This window comes from Psammomys obesus, unplaced genomic scaffold (genome assembly GCF_907164565.1).
Source record: "Psammomys obesus unplaced genomic scaffold, mPsaObe1.curated_primary_1811, whole genome shotgun sequence".
NCBI classification, from domain to species: domain Eukaryota; kingdom Metazoa; phylum Chordata; class Mammalia; order Rodentia; family Muridae; genus Psammomys; species Psammomys obesus.
The window spans coordinates 5990689-6002006 of NW_026596101.1; the positions used below are offsets into that span (position 1 = coordinate 5990689).

General features: G+C 41.1%; 1 protein-coding gene across 6 annotated transcripts in view; it reads right to left on the reverse strand.

The window, feature by feature from the left end:
- Positions 1–11318, reverse strand: part of Itpr1 (inositol 1,4,5-trisphosphate receptor type 1) — a 206640-nt gene that overhangs the window by 172082 nt on the left and 23240 nt on the right. For all 6 annotated transcript variants that reach the window (XM_055628416.1, XM_055628418.1, XM_055628420.1 and 3 more), the window contains exons 8-9: positions 10272–10316; positions 6674–6828 (exon numbers count right to left, since the gene is read on the reverse strand). In XM_055628416.1, the coding sequence (XP_055484391.1) occupies positions 6674–6828; positions 10272–10316 (200 nt within the window). The remainder of the gene's footprint in view (positions 1–6673; positions 6829–10271; positions 10317–11318) is intronic.

Genomic DNA, 11318 nt, shown 5'->3' on the forward strand with positions numbered 1-11318 from the left:
GAGAGGGGCATGGGAGGAGAAGAGGGAGGGAATGTGGGAATAGGAGGGAGTAAGGGAAGGGGCTACAGCTGGGATACAAAGTGAATAAACTATAATTAATATAAAAATAAAAATTAAAAAAGAATAAGTTCTCAATTTTTAAAACAAAAAGAAGGGTAAATTTGATTACGTGGTCAAAATTTTGAAACTTTTGTACAGAATGTGTGCATACATGTGCGCACACACACATATGACTAACATGAACCAAGCTGAAAGAAAAATAGTAAACTGAAAAATCAAAAGCAAAAAGCAAAACACAAGTTCTGTATCCATTCCTTGGTTGAGGGGCATCTGGGTTGTTTCCAGCTTTTGGCTATTACAAATAAAGCTGCTAAAAACATGGTTGAGCAAATGTCCTTGTTGTGTACTTGAGCATCTTTTGGGATATATGCCTAGGAGTGGTATAGCTGGACCTTGAGGAAGTGGCCACAGAGGAAGACAATGGAGTCGGAGGGAGGGAGAGGGGAGGGGACAGGGGGACCTCTCCTATAGGTGGACTGGGGGAGGAGCATGGGTGGAGAGGTAGGAGGAAGGGTAAGGTTTTGAGGAGAAGGGGGGCTACAGGGAGGATGCAAGGTGAATAAATTGTCATTAATTAAAATTTTAAAAAAGATTCTGGAAAAAAAATAAAATAAAATAAAAACACAGACTTTAAATTGTACTGGTCCACACATACAATGAGCTTCTACAAATCAATTAGAAACATGAATAGGAAGGACACAGGCAATGCTTTAATGATAAATATGAACTGTTGATAAATATTTAACTTAGTACATAATCACAGGATGAACTGCTATTTTTATCCTATCACATTTCTAAGATCCATGGCTGAGAAGAGATGATACTTACAAGAGCCTAGGGAAATGAATGGTAGGCGTCCTGTTTTAGTGGCAGTGTTGCTCAAAGGCCTTGACATTCTAGACACAAGCTATACCACTGAGCTGTACTCCAGCCCCTGTATATTCCTGGCTAGAAGATAACCAATCACAACTCGAGAAAGGAGTCTGATAGTTGGGATAACATGATAAATGAAACACAAACATCGGAACATGAATACTTCTTTTATATATGAACTCCAGTTTTAGGAGTTGTTTTTTGTTTGTTTGTTTGTTTGTTTCCTTTTTTTCTAGAAGAAACAACAGCACAGGTTGCTATGATGATGTTTGGTCAAGTGTTATTTATAAGACTGAAAAACTGTACCATCTAATGTCTCATAAACACCTAGTTCATTCCAGGGTTAGTAATGCCACCTTATTAATGTTAATCACTTACTTGAATAACACTTCCATAATACAGAATTGTACTAAGATCATTCAAAGTTGTTCATGGTTACAATGTATGACAAATCACATGTTACAGTGCATGCCTAGAGACCCGCTGGAGTCTACATGAACCCAGGATCTTGAGTGCAGCTGATTCCCTCTGAATAGTTGAATTATATATAGTTGCTACTTGCTTCTTTTTCCCCTACGTGGTTTAAAAATCATTTTATGAGCCAGGTGGTAGTGGCACCGGGCTTTAAACCCAGCACTCTGGGGACAGAGGCAGGAGGACCTCTGAGTTCCAGGACAGCCTGGTCTAAGGAGTGAGTTCCAGGACAGCCAAGGCTACACAGAGAAACCCTGTCTCAAAAAACCAAACCAAACAAAACAAAACAAAACAAAACAGAAAAAGGTTGTTTTTTTACATGATGAACATGTATCATGGTTGAGACAAGTTTTCAGCTCTGTGTCACGTCTGAAGAGATAGAAAACAATGGGGGGATTTTTGCTCTTCAAGTACTTGCTGTCTCCTGACTGAGACGAGACAAGATCATGCCAAGCAAGCAGAAACAACAGAAAATGGGCACTCAAAAGCATTGCTTAGGAGACAGTCAAGGAGCACTCAAAAACATGAAAGCATTCTGTTAGAGAAAACAGACAACTTTGCACTGGAACTTTAGACACTGGTAGGCTACGGGCAGATAGGACAAAGTGGAACTTATTCAAAGTAAGAGTAATTTAGGACCAAGGCATGCCACATTCACAGGGAAGAGGCCAAGCTAAACATGTGCCTTCAATGGACCTTAGTTTTCTCTGCTGTAATTGTCCTGAACATTCTAAAGCCAGAAGAGGGAAACTCTAGCACTGTTTACTTTGACTAACATGAATTAGACAGTACGGACAAGACATTAAACAGGCATTTGGATTTTTTCCTTCTGAGCTTGATTTATTTTCTGTGTTTTCAGAGTGTAACAAAAGCTTGGAGCTTAGTTTTAGTTGGATAATTATATTCCACAGAGTTCTATAACAATGTCACCAAAGATACAAAGCCCATTCAATCAATCTTCTAAAGTACCATTCCTAATCCTTAACTCAAAAGTCATGCTGTTGAGACAAGTACACAGGATTCATCTAAGTAGATGTTCTTCCAATGATTGTTTAAAATATCTAACTCACGCAAACTGCAATTTTATTATCTGGTTCAATATATCCAGGATTATTCATTATCCATCTTACTTATCCCTGAAGCACTCTTTAGACACTATTACAAAAATGCAGAAGTTCATGTGTTTAACTTTATACATTGCAATCTGAAGTAAGACAATTTTTTAAAACAATTTATATGCTAGCACACACGGTAATGGATGGAATTAGGGTAGCATCTTAATATTTCTGTGTTGTTAAATTTTGTTCTCATGTGTTTCTCCAACTGCCCTCATCCACCGCAGTTTTAATATGCCAAGAAAAGAAGACCTTGCTACTCCTAAGGTCACTTGGATTCCACATGATCAATGGATAAAGAGACCCTATTCTCTTCTGGCTCTGAGAACGGCAGCCAAGGGCAAGAATGAAGGAAAAAAAAAACATTAAGGCAAAGATCCAGCCAGACCATAAATGAGCACAGGTGGTAGACCATGTCAGAGCTTTTATCTAACACAAGTCCTTGCCTCAATTCTGAGCTTAGAAACTACTCACAAGAAAAGCTGGCCAACAGGAAGCAGTAACAAATGCCTAGAACACAGAGACAGTGCCTCAAAACTAGCTAAGCAAATACCACTTGGCCAGCTGGCCAAAAACTTAAACTTTCCTTCTCCCAGGGATGATGGGGATTCCCAAGACACTGGGGAATACAAGCCAACGAGTTCCTCATTCTCTTTGCCAATGCATGCAATAAAGAAGATTCTCATGGGCAATGTGATATTTTAAACCACATCTCCCAGTTCTTCACTAGCCTAGGAATCTTTCAGCACAGGCTATAAATGGTGCCCCCTCTCTGACATACTATAAAAAAATCACTACTCCTCAGAACCAAGTGGGAAAATTGTTTAAGCTGCAATGCATTTGAAGTCTGCAGACCAGTACCTACTTATATAATAGTCAATGAGAAAAGAAGCTTTTAAAATGCAATACATCCTACCTCAAATCATGTTTTAAAAGATTTTTAAATAAATCAAGAATTTAAGTGTAAACAATGAAAATGAATACAATCTTAGAAGGAAATATTGCTATAAAATTTTGTGGCCATCGTTTTTTGGTTTGTTGGTTTGTTTGTTTGTTTGTTTGTTTTTTGGATAAGAAGCCAAAAAGCAGAATGAAATTGAAAAATAAATTAAACCTGTTCAGGACACTATTAAAGAATGAAAAATAACATGCAAGAAAACATTTGCAAATCATGGATCACATAACATTTATATCTAGAAAACATGTAACTAATGGTAAAAGAATACATAACTAAGAAAATGACAAAGAATATGGGGAGATAAATACACAGAAAGATGATCAACATGACTGACTATCAGAGAAATGCAAATCTAATCCTTGATAAGATCCCCTTTCACCCTAATTGGGATGTCTCAAAAAATAGTGACAATTATTGGTGAGAATGTGAAAAATCTGGAATCCTCACATATTTCCTTGATGCAAATATAAATAGTGTGTCTACGTTGAGGCACAACCTGTCAGCCCATCAAGGTTAAATATAAGATTACACTATAATTTAACAACTCTGCTTCTAGATACGGACTAAACAGAAATGTGTACACAAATATTCACAAAGGCATTACTCATATTATAGTGCAGAAGTACAAATTAAGTAGTCACCAAGTAATAAATAGGGGACTAAAATATAAATCATGTATCACACACAAAACACTTAGTCATAAAATGAGATAGATGTGGCAAAGGGGATGCTGGCTGGAGTGTAAGCTAGTGCATCCATGTTGGAAATCAAACTGGGGGTTTTGAAAAAGCAAGAAATAGAACCACCATAATGATGATCAAGCTATACTACTCCTGGGTACATAGCTTTATAACCTCCTAGAGCCATGGTTCTGACCTGTGGGCTGTGACCCCGTTGAGGGTCGCGTATCAGGTAATGCATTAAGATTCCTAACAGTAGCAAAATCAAAGTTACGAAGTAGCAATGAAAATAATTTTATGAGGAAGGCTGAGAACCATCCTACTAGAGAGACACCTGCACATGCATGATCATGGCTGCTCTATTCACAGTACCTAGGAGATGGGACTCAATCCAGGTGCCCATCAACAGATGAATAGATAAGAAAAATGTGGTACATGTACATAGTATATCCACCTGTAAAGAAAAATTAAATCTGCAGGTAAACAGATGAAAATGTTATGCCTTGTACTGTAACCCTTTATCAAAAGCTCATGCATGGCCAGGAATGTCACAGGCCCTGGAGCAGAATCTGCTATTCTTATTCTGTTAAATGGCCATGCTATCAACATGCCTTCTAAATATTCATGCTTATACCCATAGAACTATGGTAGAGGAAGGCTGCTCTCGACTTTGATCAGAGAAACTTCTTTTTGTGGTGGACGGGAGTCAGTGGAGGGAGGCCTAACTTGTCAAAGTACTGAGAATAAGAGACTGGAAGAATTCTCAGCCATAGGTGGATTATCTAATTCTACTCCTACCTGGGCTCAGGGAACAGCACAGAAGAGCAAAGAGCTGGAGAATGGGAAGGACTGCTGTGAAATGCAGACTTCTAGATGGCATGTTTGTTACATGCAAGAACTTACAGCAGCTGTGGTTACCTACACAAGGTTAATTTTGAAGATAACTAAAATAACAGGTTACAGATCTACAAGAAAGTTGTGTATACCTGTGGAGTTTTCCAGAAGGGCATTTCTAGCATTTGCAAGAAAAAAGCCAGCGGAGCTTAACAGCTAGGAATCTGAATCACAAAGAAAGGCCTTCTTGCCTTTAAGGTTCTGCTCTCTATGGGAACTGCCTTACACTTCTGCCTCTAAGAAGGGGCAGGCATAGCAATGAGCACAAGTCAAGTATCCCGGATTCTGACAGAGATCACATAGGAGTGATGTTTAGCTTCCCAGCCTTCCTCAAGCTAAGAAGGAAAGTGGCAAGGGAGACACAATGAAACACAATGGCATACTCCAGAAAGGGCTCTATAAAACCTAAAAAAAAACCACCGAGACATCTGCCACCAATGAAGACATGCAGATTGACTGAGATGCACTGTCCAGATACTCTGTCCCATATAGGTTCTACTATGGACTTCCAATACTTTTTTTTTTTTTTTTTTGAAATTGAGTTTCAACGTCTTTCTACAGAAGGATGGATGATACCTAGCTCACAGGGCTTCAAATATGACAAAATTATAATCATGTAAAATACGGCAAGTATTTGCTCAGCACTGTGCTTCACATGTAGTTGGAATTCAACGAATAATATTCTTGTTGACTAGGTTAAGAAGTGATTTTTTTTTTTGACAACGTGTATTGGTGCACACTTTTAATCCTAGTATTTGGGAGGTGAAAGCAGGAAAGTCTGTGTGAGTTCCAGGCCAGCCAGGGCTATGTAGTGGGACCCTACCTCAAAATAAATAATAAACAAACAAATGGTGGTGAGATGGTTAAATACATGAAGCATTATTACAATACAAGAATGTCACCCTGAGAAGGCTGGAGAGACGCGAGTATAGAGGACAACCTGGACAACCTTGGGTATCAATTCTCACCTTCCATTCCTTGCTTGAGATATTCTCTTGCTCACCACTGACACACTAGGCTCCCCAGCTCATAAGCTCCTGGGCACTCTCCTGTCTCTACCTCCCATCTTGTCAGAAGGGCACTGTGATTACAAAGGAAGCTTCTACAGTCAGCTTTACTTCAGTTATAGAGACTCAAACTCGGGTTCTTTAGCTTGGATGCCAAGCATGCTATACCCTGGGTCATCTCCCCAACCTAAATACAGTACTTTTAAATAATAATAATAATAATAAAATGATGTGTACTTGCATGAGTTTATGTATATCGTGTGCATGCAGAAGCCACAGAGGCCAGAAGAGAGTATCAGATCCCATGGAACTAGAGTTATGGACAGTTGAGAGCCACCATGTGTGTGCTGGGAACCAAACCTGGGTCCTCTGTCCTCTAAAGGTGAACCCCTGAACCAGCTCATAAACAAAATACTTTTACCCAACTATCAACAACTTAACATTGAGGAGCCATACAAAACTCAGTGTCCTGTTGGCACCAGTCCAAATGCTTCATCACCTCCTTCATAAGTGCTTCATGAAAAGGCCATGATGCTTTCTATTCCAAAACTCACATCCAGGCCATCAAGACCAGCCCCGACTCTCCTGGGATAAGGAATTTTAAAACCATACCTTGGGACAAGGCTGTCACCTCCACGCAGGGTTGTGGGGTCTAGCTCAAAGATGGAGGAGATGTCATTGCCTTCGGGCACGGAGACCAGAGAGTATACCATTTTTTCCTGGGCATTTCTTAACCTACTCCGAGATGCATCCTGATCAGGGTCCACCTAAGGGCAAAAGGAATCAAGTGAGGAGCTCTGTAGGTAAAAGTCACACTTACCATCATCGTGCCACCGTCCACAGGAAGAGAGGAGAAATGACAGCGTCAGCGGCTGGCAGGAGAAGGACCACAGTGTCAGAGAAGCTCTACGTGGTGATCACTGATCTAAGACTATACATTCTCTACTGTCATACAAAATATTCAGGCTATGAAGGGACAGCAGCAAATGACTATGGAAAGAGAGCTATAGGCACTGAAGACCTTTACCCCATATAGATGCATCCATGTTCAACAGCTGGGGAGCAGAGATGCTCTTGAGGAAATCTGGCCTGTGAAACTAGTTATTGGGGGTGGTGCAAAACACAGAAATGGTTGCCTACCAAAAATACGGCACAAATACTTTCTAGAAGAAGAAATAAGCCTGAATCCAAGTGACCCTTAAGTAACAATTCCAGTATAGTTTGTCAAGTCACTCTAGCCCTAAAGAACACACTGGTCATTGATTAAGGAGTCTGCTGATGATAAAGCAAAGGGTCATTCATGCTACAATGGGATTTGGCTGAAATGAAAGAAAATCCTTCACAGGAAAACCTGAGGAACAATGATGAAGGTGTCTTAGGTAAATCTAAGGACACATTATCGTCTCCAAAACAGAGGCCACATGCCAGAGATGTTAGCCAGTGGGCTTATCCCAAACGCCTGCTCAGATGGGCTCTGCTATTTCTTTTAGTGACCACGCATACAGTTCTTTTCAATGCCTGACATTCTTGGTGTGACCACATGCCCTCTGTTTGTTTGGAAAAGAGAATTTCCTCATTCCTGGCTTGCTTCTCTCTGGCTGAAACCTCACCTCCTGCCCACATACACAGAGGAAGACAGCACCAGGAAAATACAGTAATCAAGAACAGGAAGCCAAATCAAAGGCAAAGGAAACAAAACAAGAAAACTCCGCTTCACAAGGCTGAGATCTAACACGTTTCAAAAAAAAAGATAAATGATCGTTCTTTAGCCTTGTGTAGATCTGTAGTCTCAGCTAACAGGGCTACTGGAGAGGCTGGGGGTTGTGATGGTACTTGAGCCCAAGGGTTCAAGACTAGCCTGTACAACATAGCAGGACCCTGTCTCAAACATCAAACCACAAATAAAAACCCAACTAAGAAGCTCTCTTAACAACTAAACAAATCTGAGTATTTTATTTTTCTCTATGCTGAAGTAACTGGATCATGGACACTCTGTGCCTTTGGATCAGGGGAGAAACTGTGGACATCTGTTCTCTCCTATCTCCTGTCACCGGCACAGTGTTCTACACTCCACTCTCAATACAAGGTCTGAACCAGCTATAACTCAGGGCTTGGTTATAGGCAGTGACATTTCAGAGACAGCAGCAGACCTACAAGAAAACTGATTTCAGTAGTCTTTCAGCATCTAGACAAGGCACCCAGAAGCAGAGTCCTTGGTGTGCAGTCGGCATCGCCACCTAGTGGGAAGAAAGGCACACGTGCAAGGAGAAGCAGAGGATGAGCCTCTTCCTCCCTCCAGTACCAGGCAAGTGGACCCTGATTTTAGAAGGAGGCTCACACAGCTAGTTAGGTCTAATACTACATTGATGCCAATCTCCAGGAAAACCATGAGAACAGGACGCTTTTTACTGAGGTTTATATGACTCTGGACTGAGCATTCTCATTCTCTAGCTAAAGAGGCAATGAAGGAAGCAGGGCCCTCTCAAGCCTGATACTCGTATATGGAGACCAATGCTGTGCTTGCAGCCTGTTGGATGCAAGTGAGACACTCTCTGCACACTCACATGCCATGTGCAGACCCAAGTCCCAGCAACCTTGGGACCATCAGAGCAAGGCTACCCAGCCTTGGAGAATCATGGAGAAGCATCACTGACATGAAGAAGCATGAGACTCATAAAGGCCACTGAACACAAAAGAACCTGAGATACGCCATGTTAGGACCACTCACCAAGGCCTTTCCTAACTCTTATGAAGTCAAGGTGACCTGCTGGATATGAACACACAAAGATCACACTGATCTTGTGCAACTTGAAATGTTGCTTGTGCAGAGGATGACAGTGAGGCTCAGGGAGGAAAAGTTACTTGCTCAGGATCACACATCTTGTCAGCGATCAGTCTGGTTTTTAAATGAAGGTCTATCTTTCTTCCCTCCCTCCTGGGCTTACGATCACAGCACTTTATCTAAGAGTGTCAATGTTGTCTTCCATCATATACAGAACCCAAAAGAGCAGTGCCATCTCCCATAGTGCCCCAGCCCACCGTTCACTCGAACATCATCTTCCCCCTCAAACGATGCCAAAGGTCTAATACAAGAAAGTAAGGCCAGGACAAGGGTTCAGAAGCTGGAATAGGTCTGTTTTCCAAGGAGAATAGCTGTTGGGGACAAGCTTTCCAAATGCCAGCTGAAGCAAAGGGGACAAAAGGCAATGGGAAGGCGAAGGTGAGCCCCGGGCATCCTGTGGGAACAGTGAGAGGAGGAGATAGCCCTGGTAAGGCCCTAGCAAGTGTATGCAGTCACAGCCAGAAGTCCTCAGCCACGACAGCTATTTCTTTCAAAGCCAACCTTCTACCCAAACATAACTAGGAAGTTAACCATTATTGCAGGATTCACAGCACCTTCTTTGTGAGTTACTTCTACCTCTTTGATGTGCTATTACAAATTTTACTAGAAAAACAAATACCCTCAAGAGTAGCTACCATACCAACCACTGGAAACAGCACATCAACTCACATTTCAAACAGACAGAAACTGTCTGGCATTTTATTTGGTTTGAATTCAGCATAATCAAGCACTTTACAAACAGAGTCATTTTGTGGATGTCCTTATGTCCATGAAACGTAACCCTGCTTACGTTCTTCAGGTACTACTGGGGCATGCACAGATCAAAATTACTGGGTCATGATTTCTCCAAAGCTAAAATTCCAAATCACATCAAAACCTAAAGCCCATTTCTGACTTTGTAAAAAGCAAAGTTAGAGGTTAGACACCTGTTCATCTCATCCAAGGACCTGTGTACCGGGCCTCACGTGTTATCCAGTCAAAAGGATACTACTCACTATCACTTCAATATCTGGATGAGTCACAGGTCAAGGACAACAGCATTAACAGACAACTGTTTGCAAACAGCCAACTTTCATCATCTCCCACCCAGAAATATTCCGAGAGATACTCTGCACTTCTCCCAAGACGTGGAGACTCTTGACTGAGCATACAGGAAAACTATCAAGACCAGGAGGCCCTAGATCAATCAGGCCACAGGAGGACATGACTTCCTTTAAGAGAAGCACAGAACAAGACCTTGTTGAAAGAAGGCTAAGTCTTCCCCTTCCCCAACACTCAAAGGCCACTTGACAATTTCTTAAATCGGGCTCCAGATTATTTGGCCTCATCCTACCAGACAAAGATGAGAAGGCTCTTGCCTATACTTACTGAGGGCTGATACTCCAGGCACTCTTCCTCAAAGTCAGGGTCTACCTGATGAAAAAGAATCATTAGGAAATTAAAATATCTGTTGCTTTCTCAAGGACCGGGACCCATCTGCAGGAGACGTCAATACCTGCAGCCATCCTTGAATAGCTAAGAACTTGTCCCTTCCCTCTATTCACAGAACCAGCATGCCACAATGACACAACTCACACAGTTACAGTACACACAGAACAACCCACCAATCACCAATAGACAGTTCACCTCTGAGTGTAGACAAAGAAAACACAACAAATTTACTAGGAATGCAATAGTAAAGGCCTCAGATAAAGATAACGTCGACACACAGTCATTGATAACCCTGCTTACTTTTGCATAAAAGAAAACAAGAAAACAGGAAGACTCTAGAAAGAGCTACTTTTACCTTAAAACATAACAGATAAAACATCCTTAATCTTTAACCTCACAATCAAAGGTTTTCAAAGCTGCTTAGCTGGATCTCTTCCTCCCTAAGCCTCCATTTCAAATGTCAACGTGGACTTCTACATGTTTGGTTATTAAGTATTTCATCAGTTAGCACTAATGAACAGACACTCCAGGTAGTTTACACATTTATGTTCCAAATTCATAGGTTCAAAGGCAGAAACAGTATTAAACCCCACACAAATCTTTAGAAATCCCAAGCCAGACAGCAGTGGGGCCTTTGGATGTACTACTAGAATTTGAATACGATAGTATGTACATCTTCCATCAGATCAGAGTAAAAACTCAATATCTGTTACACAGCAGGATGCTCCTTAATTTAATATAAAAATTTAAATGGAAATTTAATTCCTCTTATCCTTCAACATCAAGTCTTCCCTTTCCTCAAAAACCTTTCATAAGCTAGATACAGTACTTAGAAGTCTGAGGCAGGAGGATAGAGATTTTGAAACCAGCTTGAGTTGCACAGTGGAATGCTGACTCAAAAAAGTAAAATTGAGAGCCCAGCATCTGTGTGTGTGTATGTGTGTGTGTGTGTGTGTGTGTGTGTGTGTGTGTGTGTGTGTGTGT